Source organism: Ailuropoda melanoleuca, chromosome 16 (genome assembly GCF_002007445.2).
Source record: "Ailuropoda melanoleuca isolate Jingjing chromosome 16, ASM200744v2, whole genome shotgun sequence".
Taxonomy (NCBI): Eukaryota; Metazoa; Chordata; class Mammalia; order Carnivora; family Ursidae; genus Ailuropoda; species Ailuropoda melanoleuca.
Genome location: NC_048233.1, coordinates 66,508,044 through 66,531,495, shown reverse-complemented (window position 1 = coordinate 66,531,495; position 23,452 = coordinate 66,508,044). Strand labels below are relative to the sequence as shown.

Below are 23,452 nucleotides of genomic sequence, written 5' to 3'. Positions count from 1 at the left end.
CCCAGCCCCCACCCCCACTTTCAAGGCTGCTTCCTCACCTCTGTGTTCGCTATGTGAGCACCTAGCATGCACCAGGCCAAGAAGGCGAACACAGGGACGAGTCTGACCACGCAGGATGTGGGCGGAAGATGAAAATAACTAATAATCCCAAGAGCTGACACTTACTGAGCTCCAGGTGCTAGGCATGACACTCACTATTTTAGATGGAACTAACACGATTAGTCCCCACCCCTCGAGACAGGCACTGTTATAAACCCTACTTCACAGATGAAACCCCTCGAGCCCAGAGTTACAGTTCTATCTCCAGGGTAGAGCTGGATCGCAAACCTTAACTATTTGATTGCAGGGCTCCCGAAGTTTCCCAAAGCAGAGCGAGAAAGGAGGGCCTCTTTCCTAGACTCCCCCTTTGCACACATACACATGGCACACACCAAAAATGGGCTTCTCCTGGCACAGCCCAAGAGACCACGAAGGTACCTGGTAAACAGGAGGTCGCTTTTCATCCCTCGAGTCTGCCAAGGCTTAAGGAAGTCTCACACGTACTTGAACGCCTTGGGGTCTCAGAAACGCACAAGAGTCGTCTTGCCACCCCCCCCCGCTTCAGTCCCCAGAAACGCACACAACCACCGCCAGTGCCTTCCAGGCTTGGGTCAACCACCCCCCCCTTCCTCGACTGCCTTCCCCGCCCACCTCCAATGGCAGCGGTCCCCCCACCTCGCCTTGCCCAAGGTGCTGCGATCGGCACTGACCTCTAACCTCGTAGCTAGCTATGCCCTCACTTCATCTCCTGGGTTCCTTCCGCTTTCTAAGGTAGGAAAATGAAGGCAAGCTTCCACAGCCTTGAACACAGTAGGTACTCAAAAACTTATCTGTCCGACGAGGACGCAGGTCTCACCCAGACACCCAGACAGACGGGGGGCTCTAAGGAGGACCGAACTGGACCGACAGACACCTCAGCGTGTTACTACCAGTAGTGAGAACCCCCAACTCCGGGCTTCTCCAGGTGGGGTGTCTGGATCAGCAGCAGCACTTGGGAGACTGTGTGTGGGGAAGGGGGTGGGCAGGGGTAGTATCAACTCTCACGGAGCTGTTGCAATTTCCCAAGAGAAGCAGAACGGGCAACACCTTCAGACCCGAACAACTGGGCTCCTGCCTGGATATATGCCAGGGAGGGCCCTTCTCGGCCATCCGATGACTGTAACAGGGCCACGCCCACTCAGGGGCCACACTCCATTCTAAACCACCTGGACACCCACACCTTGGGATTCCATGCCCGCAGGGTCCTCCGAGAGAGACCCAGGTCGACACACCCTTCCAGTAGGGTTGCCAAATAAAACCGAAGAATGTCCAGTTGAATGTGAATAATTGTTTAGTAGAAGCATTATTCATTGTTTACATGAAATTCAAATTTAACGCAGCATCCTATAATTTTATTTGCTCACTCTGACAACTCTACCTCCCAGGTCTGTCTTCTTAGGAACCAGCACTGGCCTAGGAGTGACCATTCCAGGGAGGGGAGACGTTTGTGGGTATGGGAGCTGAACCGTCCACATAAATGGGGGTACAGGATGGAGCTGAGAGTGGGATGAAGACAGCAGTGAGCTGTAGGCCAGAGCTTCTGCTGGAACTCTTAGGGGCAGGCCAGAAATGGAAAATGGACTCTGTAGGCATACCCTCCCAAAGGAATTCCAAGTTCCCATATAACACCATTCAAAGGAACCAAAGCATGTGGGCCCTTATGTCTGGCACATGCCACTACTAAGGGCTGTGCTGCTTCTGGGCCCCACACCCGCATTTCAACAAAGCCCCATTAGATAGGCGCCTTCACCCCAACGGGTGGAGCAGGGCCGGTGTCAATGGAGGACGGAGATCTCAATCTTGCAGAGGAAGATCTATCGGTCAACCTGCCTGCAGGGGTGTCCATTCTGACCTGGCAGTGACCAGTCCTGTCATTAGCCTTTGCAGGAAGGTGGAATGAAGTCAACTCAAGTGTACGAATAAGTTCCCATCACAGAATAAGAACACTAAGGAGACGCTGCTCATTTTCTGCTCAAAATCCCACATTTTGCAGATGAAATGGAGCTACGCTCCGAGAAGGGAAATGAGCCTGCCCAAGTCCAATTACTGATGGAGTCCAAGGTTCTTTCTGCTCCCTTATGTGGCTGCTCGTCTTCAGGCACCCCTCACGGAAGGCAAGGAACATGATTCCCTTCCCACAAGTCGGGACAACAGGAACTTGCTTTAAAATTGGGCTTCAGAGAAAGGCAGGAGAAGAAAAGAAAGAGAAAAGAAAAAAGTCTCCCTGCCCCATCTTCTCTACTTCTGAGAAGTTGGGAGACACAAACCACTCCAAGAATATACAGACATACTCAAAACCAAGAGGGTGACGAGAGCCTACGAATTGTTAGTTATGCAGGCACTCTCGCTTTGGTTGAGGTTAGATGCTAAACATAGGCCAGAGAGCCCTCCAAAGAGCGCCGAGGTCCTCAGCCAACCCAAGCACCCGATGTCCTGCCTCTCCCCTATTCAGCAGGAGGCCCCAGCTGGCCAAAGGCCAAGGAAGGAGACAGAGTGCTGAGGTCGGCAGGAGGTCGTTCCTCGGTGAGACTGACCTGAACTGGATAAAATATTGCCTGCAGGGTAGGGAGAGTCTCAGTGAAGAAGTGGTCCCACACTTCAGCCAGAACCTCAATGCGATTTTCACCTACATGAGGGCGAGAAGATGGGAGGGGAGAAAGAAAGAAAAGAATTTGTCATTACTTGCAGGAGAGGCTAGAGACCATCCCATGTCAAATGCAGCATGAGGACAGGGGGACAGAAGAAGCTCATTACCTGCATTTGCTGTAGAAGGCATTACTAGACGTAAACGTGGAACTGGATGGGAAGACTTAACTGAAAATAGGAAAATAATGCTTTCTATCGTCCCCTCCAGCAAAGGGAGCTGAAAGTTTGGAAATCACATGACAACTGGTGCCATCATGGGAATGGTTACAGCACTCTCAGGCACTGTGCTGAACTACTTATCTACAGGACATTTCATGGTAAACTCTATGACCTCATTTTACAGGCTCAGAGAGGCCAAGGGTCTAGCTCAACGTCACACAGCTAGAAGGCAGAGCTGGGATTCCAGAACCCATGCTCTTGACCAATTTAATCTGGGGGGATCAATTACTTATTGTTTTGATTTTCTAATCATGACAATGTTTTTTGTTTTGTTTGTTTTTTATTCTGGATTCGAGCTGTCAGTACAGGGAGGGGAAAAGAAGGGCCTAGAAACTGTCAGTTCCACCCACTGGTTTGCAATAACCAGGGCTGGGTGGGGGTGGGTGGGAGGTGGACAGCATGCTCTACAGTGGTCACCTGCAAAACACAGGACCCGCCTCCTGATGCTGTGCCTGCTCTCACCCCTGGGACCCAGAAGGCTGACCACGGTCAGGCACCAGTCCCAGGCTGCCTGCACGCGGGTCACCCAATGCCACCGGAAGGCTGTGCCAGGAACTTTGCACCTGCAGGAAGGCAAGCATGGGCAGCGAGGAGCCCACACGGTGGCTGCTTTTTAATGACCTAGATGACAGAACTGATTGAGCACTGTCTTCGCTCATCTGAGGCAGAGAAACTGGGTCAGCCAAGATTAGACACTGAGAGATGCGTTTGGCAAAATACTGCCAGCTCCACTGAACAGGTCTTGAAAGATTCATTTAGCATCTTCCGCCTATTAATTTAATGGACAATAAAAGCAGTGGCTGGGGGAGAGAGCAGAGCAAGGGCATAACTAGCAGCAAGCAGGGCCGAAGATGTGCAGATTTTGAAAGGTCAGAGAGAAACACACGAGGGGCAAATGCAGATCTGTAGCACCCTCTAATTTCCCTCACGGAGTGCTAATTACACTTGGTTGGAATCACTTATTGACTTGTCTGTCTCCTCCACTAGAACGGGAGTGCGCGCGCGAGCTCTGTCTGTCCTGCTCACCGTTACTATTTCTAGTGCTTAGCACGATGCCAGACAGATCAATAAATCCATTTTTAGAAATCTCTGAGTGAATGAATAGCAAGTATCAAGTGCGCAGGTGCTAAGGCTGGTGAGTGAAAGGAGGTTACCATTTAATCCAAATATGGGACAGGACAGAACAGGACTAAATCATTAGCTACAACATTTTCCTTTGCTCTTAGATCAAGAAAACTTCCACCATATGGACATTTTGGTGCGGGGGGGGTGCGGGGGGGAGGACACTTGACCTTTCCCTTCAACCTTTGGGCCCTAACTATGTGGATTTTCCCTCAGCCCATCACGCTCACCGGGATCTTTCACACCACAGGGCTTTTGCATGTGCTAGTCCCTTTGTCTAGACTGTTCTCCCCCCCCCACCTTTGCCTAACTTACATCTGTCTGTCCTTCTGGTTTTAGCTCCAGCATCACTTCTACAGCAAAGTCTCGCCCACTGGCCAAACCCCCACCTATGGACTGTAGTCTTAGTACCTGTTGCAGTTACAGTTTTATATCTGTCTCCAGCACTGGTAGTGAGCTCCACCAGGGCCTGGAATCCTATGATGGCTTTGTTCACCACTGTGTCCCCAGCACTGAGCAAAGCACTTGGTACACAGCTGACCATCAATCGATGTCTGAATACACAAGTCTTTTCAAATGCAGGCCACGTTAATTCACCACAGGGAGGAGTCGGGGCGGGGGTGTCAAAAGAACATCTGAAATGTTAGCTCTCATCCTGGTGCCCAAAACCAAGGTGAACCCAACACCCAGATAACGTCCTTCACAGGAGAAAGGGCTCTTCCAGCTCGTTTACTGATGGCCTGTATCCTAAGCCCTCCATGAGAGAGACCTCTGCACACAGAAGAAGGGAAGGAGACTGGTGCAGGTCAGTGCAGGGGCCTACTTATTCCCCTCCGCCGCCAAGACGGAATGCTCGTCGGCACATGAGGTCATCCTTCGACCTGGCAGCAGGAAGGCCCCTCTCCTGGGAACCTGGGTCTAATTGCTGGCTTCAAACTTCACAGAGTAATGGACGTTTTGGAAAATGTTCAGAGGAGAACATCAGACAGACACAGGCTAACGAAACAGGTTAGCCCCAGGGAAGAGAGAGTTACGGGGAGGTGACTTCACCTTCAGAAAACAGCCCAGAGGACTTGGCTCCGTGCAAAGATGAAGGGCAACTGGATGGAAGGTTCTAGATGAATACCCTACAGAAACTGTCCTCTTAATGTGCCACGGGAGTTTAGATCGCCGCATGCCTATAGAAGGGGAATGAGAAACTCTTCACGGTCAAGGTCGCTAAAGCTCTGGGAAATATTACTGGAATTATGATGACAGATCCTGCCCGCAGAAGAACAACACATGGGTAAGAGCTGCGTGTGCTGTTTCCGTGGCTGTTAGGCAGGGCGCACGTGCTTAGTAAACAGTGAGGTCGACAAAGTAAGGTCCGTTCAGTGATAGGATGGATCCTATCTGTGGTTTCCAAACTATGATTTACAGCAAGAGGGTCCTTTCAGCCAAATAAAATCTTTCTTGGAGCTGTAGTACATCACATAAAAAAATTGGAGATGTTCTGAAGACATCACATAAAAAATTGGAGATGTTCTGAAGACAGGAAAGGCCCTCAGAGGTTCTCCACAGGCCCGTCTGCTGTGCAGAAGGGGAGCTCAGACGCCAGGACGAGAGCAGACCCGGGCAGAATGCCCGGCCCAGTGCCCCATAGCGTGCTGGGGGGCAGAGGCACAGAACCTCGGATGACCTTCCCTGGCCTGGGTCAGCTCAGCTCCGTTCCTGGGCTTTCACTCAGCACTGAATGTCCCCTTGAAAGCACTTAAATCTCCGGTTTTGCTCAGTATCTTTTTCATGAAGCTGCTTTTCCACATTTCCAGGAGCTTGTGGTCACTCCCCAGATGACTTACAGGCAAAGACCATGGCCACAGACCGTGCTTCTCTTCCCTCCCTTTACGAGGCAGCCACCTTCCATGCTTGCGTACTAGCCTGACCCCAACATATAAGAGGGGCATACACTTCTCATCAAAGCCTGTCACTTAAAAGTAAGGTCTTGGGGGGAGCCTGGGTGGCTCCATGGGTTGAGGGTCTGACTCTTGATTTCAGCTCAAGTCATGATCTCGGGGTCATGAGATCGAGCCCTGCATCAGGCTCAGCACTGGGTGTGGAGCCTGCTTAGGATTCTCTCTCTCCCTCTCCCTCTGCCCCTCCTCCCTGCTTGCATGCATGTGTGCTCTCTCTCAAAGGATAAAAATAAATAAGGCCTTGGGCTAGGGGCATTTATAAGGCTGAAAAAGCCTGAATACAGTTGTACTGAGGGAAAACAAGGCTACTGGCTCAGTCAGCTCTCAGATATACAGAAATTGTTTTTAGCTTCTATTCTTCCAAAGGTCTGCTGAGCACTTACTGTGAACCAGGTACTGGACCCTTCCAGCATTGGTTCTCATTTGTCTCCTATTCATCTTTCTAGGAGACACTGTACTGGACAAGAATCTTTTTCCCAGGGAATGGGGCAAAAAAAAAAAAAAGCATGCTCTCCTGCCTGCTGTGTCTGTCTATTACTAAATGTGACCTACACACAGAGGTTTCTAGGCTAGAGCAGGAAAAAAGAAAAGGAGGAGGAGGAGGAACCAGTCTATGGACCTACTGTGTGCCAGATAACGGGGCTACGCTGATTACACTCCCTATACTCCCTAGCCCCATTTGATCATTTAAAAAATGATAAAAACCAAGGCTTAAGGAACCTAGAGACTCGCCAAAAGTCACGGAAGCAATAGGTGGCAAGCTAAGATTAGGATCCACATTGGTGGCAGCTGACAGCAGGCAGCCCTTGGTAGAGTCATGGGGTTGGGCCATTCTTGCCTTGGCCCTGTCTCCCATCTCCATCTGGTGTCTTTCTCTCCTGTCCCATGAGCTCTAAAATCTTTTAATCCAGGAAACCTTCCTTTGCCTATCAAATCACATACCTCATTCAGAAGGTACCTGCTTAGAATAATGTCCCCCAAATGGGTAGGGGTCTCCTGTCATAAAGGACCACAAGAAACATGAAAAAGGCCAATTAGGAATAGCCTGGATCAGACCAGAGAGAACGGCATGGCAGGATCTGTAGTATAATTAATCCTTCACAGGAGACCGCCAGCATGAATCCTATGAAAACCCCCAACAAGGTCAGTGGTTCCACCTGACTTCTCAAAATACAGATGTGACTGGCACAGCCACGAGTGGCCGGCTCCGAGCGAAGCGCTGCTGGCTAGCTGGAGGAGAAACGCGGGGTGAATCACTCACTTGGAGCCCGCCACTTTTGGACAGAAGCGTTTCAGCTGTCCAAACATCAGAGGCTGAGTCACAGAGCCCGCTGTACGAGGGCTGCCTTGTACTTGCCTTCACACAGCTTAATCTTCTCCTCCACAAACAACAGGCCTTTTGCGAGAAGCTGGTTCTGTCAAGAGAGAACAAAGAACACAAGGGTTGGGCTCCTTCAGAGAGTGACAAAACCTTCTTCCACTTCCGATGGCTGAGGGCGCGGGGTTCTGGGCACTTGTAGGCTAGTCGAGCCTCCAAGTCTGAGGCGCCTTTTGTCCTCTTGGAAGATCAGGCTTCGGTTGAAGTCCACGAGACATCCCACAGCAAACAAGGGAGACAAGAGCCAAACCCAACCGCCACCCATCCCTCCAAGCAGGAAGGAGGCATGCCTCACGCTTGGCTGGCTCCTATGGCAGACCTATGGCTGACACCCAATGTTCTTCAAGCCCTTAATCTAAACTCAGAAGAGGGAGCATTGAGGTAATGGGAAATTACACAGAAATGATATTTTTTAAAAAGATAAATTTAGGGTTTCTCACGCTAACATGAAAGAGACTATGTGCAAAACATTAAGCAGCCCTGAGTATGTGTCCGTCAGTGAGCATGTGTGTGGGAAGTTCTGGAAAGAGAGAATAAGGTGAAGTCCTTTTGCAATTGCACCTAACAACTGTTGAGTGTTCTGTGTATGTCAGAGGGTTTATATCCTTCATTTCACCTAATTCCAACCCTCCGGACAGTTCCATCCAGTTGGTGTCATCACTCTTACCTGACTGCTGGTCAGGGCAGACACTGCCTGTAGGAGACAGAGCAGGTCTTCCTGGAGCCAGCAGCTATGTCCTCTCCATTCCGCTTTGCTGCCTACCAGCAAGTCTTCCCACCCAGACCCCTTCCTGCCCTTGAAGGGCTAGAGCAGGTCCTGTAGAAGTGGAACAGCCTCTCCACACGTCACAGAAGCTGCGAGAGCAAGGATGTGCTGGTGCCTCTCCACCATACCTCGTCTTATCAGATTATCAAAGGCCTATGCTTATGGGGCAGGGGGGCCATGGGGATATGTATCCTACACACAAAACCTAATGCATTTCTTAGTTTTCTCCTTGATAAAACCCTACACCCTGTTGCAATGATGACAGGAGCATGCACAGCAGAGTGGAAAAAACTTGGACATCAGACGGGTTCAAGTCCCAGCTCGGCCACATTCTAACTGTGTGATCTTGGCCTTACTTTCCCCGATTCTTGAGTTCCTCATCTGTAAAATCGTACCATACCAGCAATATCATAAAGCTCGTATAAGGATTAGTCATCGTAAACACACACACACACAGTATTTTATGTCCTTGCAGAGATGATCATAGCTGCTCTCTTAGCCCATCTACCTTCACAAAAGGAGTGGGAGGTAGAGAGAGTCTGTAACGAATGGGCCTACATCAAATATATTAAAATATTTTAACAAAGGAACTACCACATTTCTGTGACTCATACATATGGACCAAATTTCACAGATCCTACTAAAACTCACAAGATATGACCTAACTTCAAAAAGTAGTCGGCCACTGTTTGGTTTCAAGATGGAACCCCAAATCCAAGTTAGAGTGACATCTTATGGGAGAACACCAACTCTGTTAAAGGAGAAAAAAAAAAATCCATTCCTTTATAAAGAACTATGATACGAACAGGTAATTAAGGTGAAAGCCCAACTACATTCTCTCCCTTCCAGCCTCTCAAACGAATCCCAGCGGCTTCTGGGCCAGAAAGCAAGAAACACCATGGCACCAAAGTTAGACTCTCAGAAGCAAAGCTTTGTGACAGCTGAGCCAGACAGGAAAGGGTTACAGAGGTGTTTCCAGGTAGCAATCGGCTCCAGCGGTATGTTTCTGAACAACTGGGGCCTCAAGCCCCTGCATGGGTCCCTTTCACCCATCCAGAGGATGTTCTCAGAACGTCCCTGGGCGCTCTGTGCCAGGGCTCCTGAAGGCATGACTCTCTGTCACCACCTCTAATGCCAGCGCGGCTGTCCCAGGCTTCTTCCAAGACAGCTTTACAACCCTCCGCAAGCTCATGTCTCTGAGGGGCACCTGCAAGTGTGGTCAGGCCTCCCTCCTCATGCAGTTTCGGTGACTGTGTCCCATCACTGCAGTTATCTACACTTGCGGGGGTGCTGGGGGGAACCAGAAGCACTGGGAGATGGAGAGAGAAAAGCCTCGTCCAAGTGCTATCATGACTTAATCAAAGAAATGAATTCAAACCCTATATCCTATGCGTTAGGTCCTTAAGGGTGAGGAGCACTTCTTAGTTTAGTGCCCGTGGCTCTGAGAACAGTGCCCCAAACACGGCAGATGTGAAAGAACATTTGCTGAGTGTACATGTTGCCCGTTTTGGTGCTAAGGACCATTCTGAACTTCTAAGAAATCAAGATAAGAGACAGAATGTGTGTAAGAGGGGAGAAAGGGATACAGGGCCCCTAAATTTGTTGACGTTTCTTCATTTGGTAAAAATGACTTTGGATCTTAAGGGATAAACTTTAAAAGATGGCCCAGGTTCTCCTTCCTTCTCTCTCCTAGATCTTTCCCCTTCAAGGAGACATTTGGGGGGGAAAAAACCACACACAACATTTTTTTTCTTTTTCAAGGAAAAGAAATTACTTGTGTATTATAGAGAAATGGAAAAGAAAATATCCTTTTTAAAATTCACATGATACACAGCATGGCAATCCTTAACTTAGACCAAATAAGAGCAACAAAAACTGGGGCTCGGGAGGAGATCTAAGGAGCGTCTAACCATGCTGTCAGCTCCCCAGCCCTGTGGTCAAAGTCCACTGGTCACACAGTTTTTATGGTATTCAGGTGGGCTCCTTTCCAGGAAACTAAAGCACCCTTCAAAAGCATCTTGCATATTTTTCTATCCCTTGGTACTTATAGATTTTACTCTTATTTCATAGTTGGGTAACTGATCTCTAGCTCTTTTCTGGCACGTGTGCACAGAGGAAGGATCTTTGGGGCCAGCCACGGCCCCCCTTTCTAGAGAAGCACCTGTCATCCACTTAATGGACCTGTGCCCCCCCACTGTGCAAGCTCAAACCCCCTGACCCCAGCCTGCATCGTTGGCTTAGCCCACTGGCCTGGTTCCGACCCCACCTCTGACCCAGGCCTCGAGCTGAGCCGATGGTCTTCTCTCCTGGGAATATGTAGTCAGGCAGGGCCCTGTGGAGGTTAGGGTCCTATGTGATGGCAGGCCTCATGATCCAAAAGGCCTCCTGCTTGGGGTTTAATGCTCTGTAGTTAACCGTTTCAATTCTTAATAGTTTTATCTTTGAACTTGTGTTTTGTACGTGAAATTGAATAGGGCACTATTTGGGAGGACATACCAGGGCTTGGGGCCTCAGCTCCCTTGTGGTCCTGCTTCCTACCACTTCCCTAGGAGGGGTTTTCAACACCTGCTCCCCACCTTCTGGTGGCTAGCTGTAGGGTCTCCCTCGCCCTGCCCACCTCCCACTAGCCTCCTATTCCCCGGATGCTGAAAAGGGTCCTGTCGGTGGGGACCCAGGCACAGGTGCAGGGTGGGGAGGGTTGGAGGCCTGCCCTGTAGCATCCCGGGGAGGGGCCTGGTGGCAGCCCTCCCCGCCCGGGGCTGGCAGTGCTGTGGCTCAAGTGCTGGGGGCAGGGAGGCTCTTGGCCACCCGATCTGGGTACTGAGAATGCGAAGGTTACGATCTCTTTTGGGGTCGCCTGGCCACCATGGGTCACAGCAGCAGGCCCACAGGAAGGGGAGAGTGATTTCCCCACCCTGGCCATGGCCAAATTTTTATTTTGCACTGAGCCCTGTAAATTATGAAGCCAGACAAGGGGAGCTTCACAAGGTGGTCACTTCACTTAAGGCTATGCCAAGTGGACATCTGTGGGGCTTAAGGCTGCTGAGACCTAAAAAGTGGGGGAGGAGGGAGAACCAGCCTTGAATCAGGCATCCATCATGCACGGTCTGTCTTTCTAGGTACCTGTTCTCCCTGGAACTCACCCCACAGCATTCCCAGCCCTCGACAAGTGCCTGACTCCAGAAGGTGCCAAGTACCTGCTCACTGTGGTCAGTGGTGATAGAGCCGTGTGGGGCCAGCACTGGAAAGAACCTGACTTTTCTCTGGTCCCGCTCCCCGCCCCATGACAGCAGCCCCATCACCTCCCCAGCCCTAAGGCTTCAAGCGAAAAAACACTTACGTTAAACAGCAGCCACCTGGGAAATGATCTGGGACTTGGAACGAGGCCCGTGGTTACTTAGTGCCTCGCCCCCACCCCAGAAATGAACTTAGACGTGGAATACACCACACTTTAATGAAGTGGCAGAGAAGCCAGGACGTGAGAAACAGCGGTCACGTCTAATTTTTCTAAGACATCAAAAAATAGGCTGTCCACAGAAAAGTGAGGTTCAGCTAGGAAAAATGCAAAAAACAAGGATGTCTGGGGAAAGGCACTAAAACCACCCAATCTTGAGTGGGCAGGACAGATTCAGCTCATCCTACCGAGGTGATCGTGGAGGACAGGCAGAAGGAGACCGGCGGGGGAGGGGGGCACAGAGGAGAAGGTGGGCTTGTCACCAGTGTGCACCTCCTGTCAAGCAGGCACCTCCCCGACACCACAGGAGGCACTCAGGAAAACAGGGAACCCACAAGGCTTGGGGGTGGGGAGGAGGACACTAATCCCATCTTCCCAGAGGAAAGAACTTTCCATACAGCGGAATTCCGTAAATGCTAAGACTGCCAGCCACCTGCCGCTTCTGCTGTAGCAGTGATGATGATGACTGATGACGACGATGATGATGGGACAGAAGGGTTACTTCTGATTTATACCCTTGTCAGGCACTGTATTAAACCCTCTGCATACACTAGCTCATTATACCTTTGCCAAAAACTATCCCGTTTTACAGATGAAGAAATCGAGGCTCAGAGAGGCAACCAGCAAATGTGAGACCAGAACTGGCACCTAGGTTGGTCTGATTCCAAACCCAGGTCTTTCTCCCATTCTACACCCCTGGTTTATTTTAGCAATAATAATAAAAAATTCAAAGATACAAATTACCGTATGTTGACTGTTCCTATGTACCAAGTGCTTTGCATATATAACATTGCCTCTAGGAACCACAACAACCTTTTGAGGGAGGTACCGTGATCACAACTAGCTTACCACTCAGAAAGCTAGGTTCAGAGAGGTTAAGTGACATGCCTGCCCTCACCCAGCCAGTAAGTGTTCCAGAAAGGATGGATCCAGATGCCCCTGGCAGAAGGGCTGGTGCTTTCAGCCACTGTGCTCTCCTGCCCTGTCACCTGGAAAGGCTGCTTATGTCCTTGCCCACAGGGGAAAGTAAAGGAGATCCATTTCAGATTCACACATACTGGGAACAGTTGGGCTTAACAATCTCGGGTGATGTCACTCAGTTCCACCACAAAGCTTCCATCCAGCTGGGTCATTCCTGCTGCCCGAACCTGCTACCAGCATCCCAAATTCCGCCTCTCCAAAGGTACTTTCTCAGGGCCTCCCTCTCTGCTACCCACTCACTGTCTAGCAAGACGAACACCTGGCTGCCAGGTGGATTCCATTCCAAAATGAGACATTCTTTCCAACCCCAGAGGCGTCTAGAAGCATGCCCCTCTGCCTCCCGAGAACTTGTGTTAACCAACAATTCTACTCCAGGCATGTTTCCAGTGATACCAAGGTCTATAAAGGTTCCTGGCGTTGGCACCCGGCCAGTGATGGAAATCGTGGGCCACCTCCTTTTTTCCCCTCTGCGACTTTGAAAGTACAGTCATCGTCTCTAAGGATGTCTGCATTTCCTGTGAGCCTGGATACCTTCCTAGATAAGCAACCAGAAGGCTTATAAACACAACTCACCCCCAGGCCCAGAGAGTTCCTAATAAACCAGTCCTGGTGTGTCTGTCTGTCAGGGGGTGTGATGAGACCAGACAGAAATGCCCAGATGGAGGGTGAAGAAGATTTAAAACTTGGTACAACTGCTAATTCTCCAGTTAGCACTGCTTCAGTGGTAATTAAGAGGGTGAATTTGGGCTTTTAAAAAAGTTGTTTTACAAGGAAGACAGAAAACAGTCCATGTCTGTTTCACCGGACACACACACACACAATTAAAAATACTGAAATTTCTCCTCCCCAGGGTTTTTCAGAGGCTGCCTTAAGGGCATCCTTTAACATTTAAAGTATAATCCAGAAGATTTTTCTTCTGCGGCCTGATGGCCTGGGTTTGATAGCTGCTCTACCTTTTCCTAGCTGTGTGATCTTGGATAACCTCCCTTCTCTGGGCTTCAGCTGCACTATCTGTAAAACGATAAGAACAGAATCTTCCTCATCAGCTGTCGGGAGGAATGAGTGACGTGGCCCAGGGAAAACGCTTAGAGTGTTTCTCAGACTTGCGTAGGCATCCGAATCACAGACTGCTGGGCCCCAGGCCCGCACTTTCTCATTCTGTGAGTCTGAGGTGGGACCTGAAAATGTGCTTTTCCAACACGCTCGCAGGTAGACCCAAAGATACTGGTCCAGGGACCACACTCTGAGAACCATCCGCTTAAGACAGTGCCTGGCTCGTAAATGCGTGAAAATGTTAGCGGTCGTGACTGTTATTGCTTTGGTCCTCCTTACAGCTAGCTGCTCACCAGCCTCAGACAAAGTTGCTCTGTTGCTTTCCACGCCTAATAAGTATTTCTCAGCCCTTCCAACTCAGTCTTTATTCCTTGTGGCCCCTGAACCGCTGCACGGGTCCCCTTATCTGAACACTGCCTGCGTTCCCAGCACCCCCTCCCCCCACGCGCGCCGTCCCTCCTCCATCAGTGCCCTGAGCCTGGCTGCTGCCTGCTCTATGGGAAATCACCTGATTTCATACATAATGGTTTCCTGAGAACACGTACTCGTGTGGAACAAGACACTTACATGATATAAGGAGGAGTTCTGCTCCCGTAGAGCTAAGAAGGATTATAAAATCCCTAATCACACCTCATCTGGCAGGTGATACACTTCCAGCGTTTTGCACCTACGTGCTCCTTCTTTTGCAACGGAACGTGCAGTACCCTAAGGCCAATGAGGCTAGCGACTGACCTGCCATGTCAGCATGCCCATTGAGTTTCATCGTGATCCCAACTATATGAAGACTTACGGTTCTCAATTTCACGAGACCCATCTTTTCCATTTATCTTCATAAAATTTGAGAAAAGTACAATAAAAGTGTTCAAGTAATTGCAGAGAATTCAGGTAATTGCCGAGGAGATGGAGTATGGCAGAGGGGCTGAAAGGTAACACAGCAGGTTGGCGGGCAGCCCCCCCCCGCTCCACTGAGAGTAGCCTGAAACATCCAGGGGTGCTTCTCGCAGGCCCAGACGGTACTACCCCATTCTCTCCCCTCGAAGGGGCCAAGAAAAGCTTCTGCCAACCCCCTCAATATTTACAAACTCCACAATGCCTTTCATCCAAGCACTGGCCAAATCCGAAACGCAACCTGTAATGATGTTCTTACCTAAAGGCATCATCCCCTCCCCTCTTCCTTGTCTTTTCGCTGGAGCTCAGCCCACTTGCTCAATACCCCATCCCTTGCTGCCCTCTGTCCACCTAATCATCTTTTTCCATTTGGGGAATCCCACTGGTTGGAGAAGACTCCCCAGGCTGACCGAAGAGGAGCTGAAACTTTTCTCCTCTATTCCATTTGGGTTTGGGGGGGGGGGATCACACACAAGTGATGTTCCCCACTCTTTATCATCTGTCCACCCAACTAAGCTGTGAATTCTAATCAGTTCCATCTTTGCCCCTCCAAAATCTACCCAGTCTGGGCCTGTTTGGAAGCCTTTCCCATCCCCTCGGGTTGTCAGTTAACACTACCCAATCGGATACATGTACGTCCCTGTTCCGTCTGCAATCTCCAACCCCACAGGGGCCACGATGCTTCCATGGGTCTCCTCCTTTGGCTCCACCAGGTACATAAGCCCTCAATGAATATTCCCTGATCGTGAGGTGCTAAGGAGGAAACTGGGCTCCTGGGACTCTCACAGATACGGGCAGTAGGGACGAGGTATTTGTATAAAATGCTACCAGGCCATCCACGACCCTTTGGCATTAGGGTGACTAAATTTCCCCTTTTCCTAGGTACTCTCTCGTTCAGAGCCCCCAACTATAGATGGAGTTTCTGTATCGAGTGAAACTCTAGTTTCACCAAAAGGAATTTAATTTTCTGGGCTTACCGGAAAGCTTACAGCAACCACAGCACTGCCAGCAGATACAGGACCACAGAAAAGATTATCTGCAGCTCCCCCCAGCCCCATGCCCCACACCACCAAGGTGGTTAACCACTAATTAGGTGATAGAAAAATGCCGAGCATATTCATATCATCAGTTTCCAAAGTTATAAGGAACCAATTATCCCACAGAGCTGTCTCCATGACACAGAGTTCCCCTGGGAAACTCCAACTGTCCTTCCAGGCGCAATTCAAAACAGAGGAGAAAAGAAAATTCTATACTGGAAATGTCAGATTTGGGGGGCCAGCGTCTTCTGGAAATCTATCTGTGCTTCTGTCGCTCAAACCGCTGGTCTTTCGTGTGTGTGGACACAAGATAAGCACCGTTGTCCCACCTGCTTCCCCTCTGCCTTCCCCTCAGGTCATTTCCATTATTCTTCACTTGAAGATATTATTTCGTGACTCTTTCTTTAACGCTACAAAATGAGAATGTTCGCTTTCAAAAGCAGAGTCACAGAGGCGGCTTTGTAAGTAGAGATGCCTGGGCTGGGGGTGTGGGGCCCAGGAGATGGGCACCCACTGCTTAAGGCAGACGGCCAGGAGGGGCCCTCTGATCCTTCACGTAGAGGGCTCAGTACCCACAGAGCCCATTCATCATCTTCCCCAACAGCCACATCCACGGCGGCATTGGGGTCTTACCTGTCCACCCCTGGGTTCTGCTCCTTCTTTGTCCCCAGACCTTCCGCCCTCCTCCTTGCTGGAGGAATGTTCTTCCTGGAGCCCATTCAGACTTTCCTTCTTGAAATGACATCTCCCCGTTGAATATGAAGGCTGGCCTCTAGAACCCTCTCTCCTGGATTTCCCTTCTCCCCTCCATCCTCCCTCATGGAGAGTTCTACTTGGCGTGGCTTTGGGACCAGCCCATTTTTGAGAGGTGCCTAGCACAGGGCTCTCGGAACCCAAGTCTCTCTTGAGCCACCTTTAGCATCTGGCCATAGCCAGGGCCACCTGAACTGTTATTCTTTGCAGACTATTTTTCTTTAATCCATCCACTTTTTAAAACATAAATATGCTAAAAATGAAACTACAGCAGCATCATTTGCCATAAATAGAATGTAACTCAACCATCAACTCAATGCAAGGAAAAAAGTTATGAAATCCTGATTAGTGCCCCTGGCTGAAGGCGCTACATTTGAGGCCTGCTCTGTCTTCCTAAAACGAGGAAGACGGCCAAGTCCCGCAAGAAGTGCAGACGACACTGGCACAAACCGAGACCCTCTCTGGCACAATCAGAAACGCTAAAGGAAAAGGAAGGGAAATACTTTCCAGCCACGAAGAGTAATGTCATTTAACGCCCCTGCCTCCACCACCTAAAATCACCTATCTCTGGTGGACAACCCCTCCCTCTCTCCCAAGAGACTTTACTGAGCATCCGCTCTAGGCCATGTACTTTCCAGGCACTGGGGAGCCAAACACCTTTTTTAAAAAGAGCTCTGCACCTACGTGAGAGTTAAAACCTACATTGAAACAGACAGCTAGATAGCGTCCAGGCTAACTTTCTCTCCAGTCTAGCACCTTCCACTAAGGAAAAAACCCAGATTCAAAACTGTGAAAACCAGTTCCTACCCCACACCCACAGAGACTCACTATTCACCAAGCAGTTTGTCTGATTAAGCTCTCGATAGAAAAAAAATGACGTGTGGTTATTAGTTAAGTGTTTGGCATACTTTGTAAGCAGCATTAACCACCCCCAAAAACCTCAGGGCTTCCCAGATCAACAAGTCCCCACCCAAATGCCCTTCCCCACCCATCCTAGGGGTAAGCCCCCCTTGCCAAAAGACAACTGACATTTAAAACCCGATTGAAACCACACCAAATGCTGTCTATTTTAAATGTCAACGAGGAAGGCGGCCGGGCTGGCAGATTCCTCCAGGACTGATTGAAAAACCACTTCTCTGGAGTTGGATTTGAAAATCAATCACTACAGACGGCAAGAGAAGAGGCTGAGGACAAGACTGACCTTTGAGTCAAGGGCAACTGAGATGATTCACATTTGTAACTAATTACCTCTTTCTTAACCTTTATGTTTGTCTTTCCCTGGACGGGGGATTTCTTTCGAGCAGCTGAGACATCTGAGCCAACTGAATTCCAGGCTTCTGTTGAGGTCTTGCTTTGTCCAGATTTATAGTGGCCATTTACTGGTGTGTGTGTGTGTGTGTGTGTGCGTGTGTGTGTGTGTGTGTGTGTGTGTGTGTGTGTTTTAAAGGACTGACATCTGTCATTCTTTAAAAGTGCACATAAAAGTTTGAGCTTCCCGAATCTTGGTAAGAAAAAAAAAAAAAAAGAATGCGTGTGTTGTTTTTAAGACCTAAAAACTCTTTAAACTGTCTTAAAAGTATGTTCTTCTTGGATATGGAATAACACCACCAACCTGAAACCAAGATGTTTTCTGTTTTTATGTTACTTCCCCATTAAAAGGGATGGGTGGCACTTTAGAATAACAAATGTGCACACATATAAATTTAATGACCACATTACTCTGTCTTTCTCTGTGCTCATCACTGTTCTGAACACTTGACAAATAATAATCTAGTTAGTCTTCACAACAACCTTATAAGGTCTGGTCCTCTTACCCCTGTTTTTAGAGGGGCAAACTAAAACACAGAGAGGCAAAGCAACTTGCTCAAGGCCACACAGCTAGGACGTGGCTATGCTGGGCAGTGAACCCAGATAGTCTGGCTTTAGGGGGCATGATCTTGACCACTCCCCCACCCTGTCCCCCCACCTCCCTCCCCACGCACTATGTGCTGAGTGCTTTATGGGTGTTATTTCATGTAAACCATACCATGACCTCTAAGGTAGGTCATATTTTTATTGCCATTTTACAGATGGGGAAAACAAGGCATTTTGCCCGAGACCACCCAGCTAATAAGTGAAAAGCAGGAATTCTGACTTCACCAAAGTGTCACCCAGTGAGTTACTCAAACAACACATCCTCACGCCCTCCGCCTCCCCCACCATCTGCCTGTGGTTAGAGTCAGGAAAACAACTTTTATCAGTGGATTAGAGACCATCCTCTAAGTGAGCCTGGAACCTTGAATTCCACAGCCCCGTAACAACAGGGTTTGGGCAGGAGGGACGTCAGATCCCCTGATCCAATCATCTTTAACAGAACAGACCGGGAGGCTTAGCGGCCAGAAATAACTTGGCTGAAGGGCACATATACTTACAGTGACCCAGATGCCTTCCATGGGGGTGGGAGGGAAGGTCACTAGAGCAGCAACTCTCAAAGTGTGGTTTGGGGTCCCACGAGAGATCCCCAGACCTTTTCCACATGGTCAAAACTACTTCCTCAGTAACAAACACTAAGCCACGCTTTGCCCTTTCTTGGCATCCTCCATGAGCATACCGTGCAATTTTCCAGAGACTATATGATGTGCGGTATCACAACAGACCGAATGGGAAACAGATACGAGGATCCAGCCACCCCCTCTTCAGCCAGCCAGTGCAGAGACTGGCAGACATAAAACAATGCCGCTCTTATGGTTCTTTTTAATTCTGCAAAAGCTATCTTTCCTAAAAATGCCATTTAGGCTCCTGTGTAATAGGTCTATTATTTAAATGCATTCAATATTTTAAAGTTTCTCAGGTTTAATTTCCAATATGGTGAAGACAGAGCTAAGCCAAATAAATGGTCATTTTTAAGAGCACAGAGGAATCCTGAGACTGAAAAGCGTGAGAACTGCTGCCCAAGACCATCACCTCCATGAAAGGAGGGACCACACTGGCCCTGCACATATCAGGGACTCAATGTCCGTAACTTTGGATCTTGAAGGAATGGTACACGCATGCTATCCATACACTCTTGTGACAGATATGCAGACCCATGCAGCTTACCTGGAAATAGTCTGTAATGAAGGATCCAAGTTCACTCTTCAGCAGCCTCCTGGGGAGAGAGAAACACTGTCAAGCAGCCCTTGCTGGTACAGCTCCTGGTGTCTAGTTCACAGACGCAGGACGACGACGGAGGGCTCACCAATGGCACAGGGACCAAGGCCAGGTCTAAGAAGGGAGTGTGCAAGGGTCTAGTAATACCTCTACACAAAAGTTATTGGGTAATTCAGGCAATGGAAGTCCTACAGGGGGATCCAGGCAGCCACAGAAGATTCTTTTTTTTAGAGAGCAAAAGAGAAAGAGAGAGCGAACAGGGGGAGGGACAGACGGAGAGGGAGACAGAGAATCATAAGCAGGCTCCATACCCAGCGCAGAGCCCAACATGGGGCTCGATCTCACGACCCTGAGATCATGACCCCAGCCACAGGAGACTCTAATAGGGTTGGCAGAGGCAAGCCCAGGCACCTGGCTTTATGTGAAGAAAACAGAAAAAAAAAAGCAAAGAGGAGAAAGACCATAATCCTGGAATCCTCCATATTTATACACTTTATGGTTTAAAACACATTTTTCATATATCCTTCAACCAAAGATTATAAAGTATGTACGAGAGGAGGGCAATTATTATCCCTCCTGTGAAGATAAAGAAACAGAAGCTCAGAGAGGTCCTCGGAAAAAGCAGAGTCAGTGGCAGAGTCAAGATTCACACCCAGGCCTTCTGCAAATTCAACACCTTTCCCCATAATCCCACCATGCTCTCCTCCAAATCCTTCAGGACATTCGGCTTGGTGCCATGGTTTGGCTGGTCTTACGGCCCATCTGAGGGACTGAGGAAGTCCTTCAAAGGGGACTGCAACCGGGAACACAGATTTTACTCATCCAGCCACCAACATTCATTGGGCTGTTCCTTACGTGCCAGACATTGTGGCAGCACCAGGTACACAGAAGTGAGCAAACAGGAGCTCTCGGCGCTGTGGATCGACAGCAGGCTAATAACTACACTCGCAAGATAATTTCAGAGCCTTGAGAGCTGAAAAGAATTTTAAAAGTAGTGGTATTGGCACCGACCCCCTCGTCCTGGTGACAAGTCATGGGACTGGCCCCACTGCTCTCCCTTTAATTTGATCCAAACAAGGGGAGGAAGCTAAAAACATGAGCAACTGGCTCCCCAGATCCGTGAGTTCCCTAGGGGGTACGCTCTTCACCACTTCAAAGGATTTCACTGGCCCATCCCACCAGTCGTGGTCATGAAGGGGCAAATGCGCAGGCTTCTGACAAACCTGCTGGCCGTCCGCTCCCCCCCAGAATGTGTACCCCACGTCGCTGGAGGAGGAACGGGAAGTTACAGTGAGGTATCATTAGGTGCAGATCATATACCCTATACCCAACAGGATTGCAAAAGAAAAAGACGGAGACCTCCATGATCTAAATTCTTGTACCAGAAAGACCCCTGGAGAGCTGCAAACACGTGCTAAGCTAGGAAAATATCTTCCTTTTCCCACGACCGAAAATGCGCGTGCGGTAGATACTGCATTTGGAGATCCAGTATCACGGCGGGCTCCTGGACGGCCACCCCTCGAACACAACCCCGCAGCTCCCCCAGATGCGGGCAGGTCTGAAAGGAGGTGGGGGCACCTTCATCAGCCGGCAGGCCAAGGGCCGGTTGCTCACCACCGCTCTTGGAGGCTAGAAGCGTCTCTCAGGCAGAAAACAGAAAGCTGGTGGGCAGCCCCAGGTGGAGGCTTTCAAACAGGAAGAGTCAGGGAGGCCGCTTCTGACTGCTGCAGGGACAGGCGCCTCCCAGCAAGGTCTTCACGGCCACTGGGAAGCCTCAAAACCGTAGGTGAGGAAGCCAAGCTTCCTCAAAAGGTGGGAAAACAAGTCCTAATAGTAATGGGCTGCCACACACAGGGTTTCCCAAGCACTTCGTGGCTACGCATGATGCTGAGGGACGGACACGGCTCTGAGAGACCAAGTGATGGGCGATGGAACCGGTGTCCCTGGGGAACCCATGCTGGGAAACACTGTGCTCGTGAAGACCCTTCGGGTCAAGTGGAAGGACGAAGAGGTCCGTAGGAAGGGTAGGCCTTCAAGGTCACCTGCTACAGGAGACCCTCCTGGAGCACAGTGGAGGAGGGAATCTATGTAACTGTGAGCGTCATTAATTGAGGCTGGACATGGCTAACAGGCAACCGGTTACTGCCCAGCGACTCTTCACGGCAGTGCCCCGTGAGTATCGCCATGCTACCCAACGGAGGCATCCGAGAAGCGTGGTCCCTGACCCATCAGGGGAGGCAGAAAGGCTGTGGCCCACAGGGAGGGGAAGGTACAGCACCTTCCGGTCCCGCCGGGGGTGCTGCCAGCCGGGGCCACGGCCAGAATTCTGCAGAGCGGTACAGGGAGACAAAGCTTGAGGGAGCAACAGGCTGTTAAAGGAGCAGAGGCTAAGGAGGGAGCCCGAAACAACTGCCAAGACGAAGGCACAGCAGGAAGACTGAAGCTTCTAAGACCGAAGCTAGAAGCAGCCATACCAGCAGCAGCGCTACGGTGATGGGGAAGAACGACACAGGAATCAGAAACAATTCGCTTTCCATACTTTCAACCTAATGGACTATTTCTGACCGGGTATGGGAAGACGACCAGACATGTGTCCTTTCCTCAGTCCTGAGTTCAAAACCCTGTCCACTAGGTCTTGTTATATAGACTTAGCTGAACAGAACAGACCCCACTGGACCATTGAAGTCAATGATCTGTTGTCCTGGGTGGGGGGGGGGCAATCAGTAAGCGGTTCTGTCTCTTAGAAAACTTGTCCTCTTCTGAGCAGGCTGTATGTTAGACAAGGTCACCGCATATATGCACAGAGTTTTTGCTGCAGCAAAATACAGGTATCAACCTAAATGGGCACCAATAAAGTGCTCGTAAAACATCACGGTTCATTCCTACAATGGAATTTTATGCCATTGTTGGAAAAAATAAAAAGAGAGAACTCTAATGATACATAAAGATCTAGGTTATATTAAGATTTAAAAAATGCAAGATGCTGAACAGTGTGGATAATATGCTACTTTGTGAAAAGATAAGAGAAAAAGAAGAATACGTATTTTTATTTACAGAATACCAATTAACTCAGGTGTCACATTTGTTCTTTGAACTAATTGCTCCGGAACAATGATGTGATTTGGTTTCCAACAGGCCCTTTGAACTAAAATAGATAGCACCTTGATTTTGAAACACACGGAGCATGTATGCATGCTTCCCAAGTACGGAGCCGGAGAAAGCTGCAGCTATTGCTAGAAATTAAGCAGGGCAACAAAACACTTTAGCAAACTTGATTCCCTGAAGTTAGGAGGGGATACAGCCCCAGTCTGTGGACCTCCTATAAATTGCTGAGTGTCCCCGGCTGCTTTTCCATATATATGTTCCTTACATATGCATAAAGAAGGTCTAGAAGAATGTCCGATAAACTGCTGTTATAATAATTATCTTTGGGGGGGGGTGTTGAATGAGAACTGGGTTTCTGGGGTACAGGAGAGGGAGATTCTTTACAGTGTAACTCATTCTATATTTAAAATTTTTGTACCCAGTGAATCCTATGGGAAAAAAAACATTTAAAAAATGTTTTTAAAAATGTAATTAACAAGAACCACCAGCAGGGTTACCACCAAACAGCTCCTAGCCGAGAAGGACTTCTGGGAGGAGTTCCCATCAAGGCTGCAGTGTCAGGAAGCAGGTGGTCCCAGGGAACGGAGAATCCCACAAGGCCAGAGAACCTGCCAAGCCAAACCCACCTCAGCCTGGCAGCCTGAGAATTCAACTCAGAGAGAAGAGCGGGGAGGAGGTCAGAGCTGGCCCAGCCATCGGAGCAGACTGCCACTGAGTCATATCGAAAAATCTCCAACCTGTTTCTATACTCGGTGTTTATTCTGCTTGCACTTGGTTTACAAGGAAAGAGTACTTCTGAAAAACATGATCTTAGCTGAACTGAGAGAAAGAGGGATTTTCCACCCCTCTGTCTTGATACACCATCTCCAGGGGGAACTCGGCAGCAGCGTC

At 49.4% G+C, this 23,452-nt stretch overlaps 1 protein-coding gene across 5 annotated transcripts in view; it reads right to left on the bottom strand.

Annotated features, from left to right (window-relative positions):
- PRR5L (proline rich 5 like) overlaps window positions 1-23,452 on the bottom strand; it is a 70,366-nt gene that overhangs the window by 16,172 nt on the left and 30,742 nt on the right. For 4 of the 5 annotated variants that reach the window (XM_011233914.3, XM_034646600.1, XM_011233912.3 and 1 more), the window contains 3 exons: window positions 19,406-19,454; window positions 7,375-7,432; window positions 2,613-2,704 (listed from right to left, as the gene is read on the bottom strand). In XM_011233914.3, the coding sequence (XP_011232216.2) occupies window positions 2,613-2,704; window positions 7,375-7,432; window positions 19,406-19,454 (199 nt within the window). The remainder of the gene's footprint in view (window positions 1-2,612; window positions 2,705-7,374; window positions 7,433-19,405; window positions 19,455-23,452) is intronic. The other variant, XM_034646601.1, reaches the window with a different exon arrangement.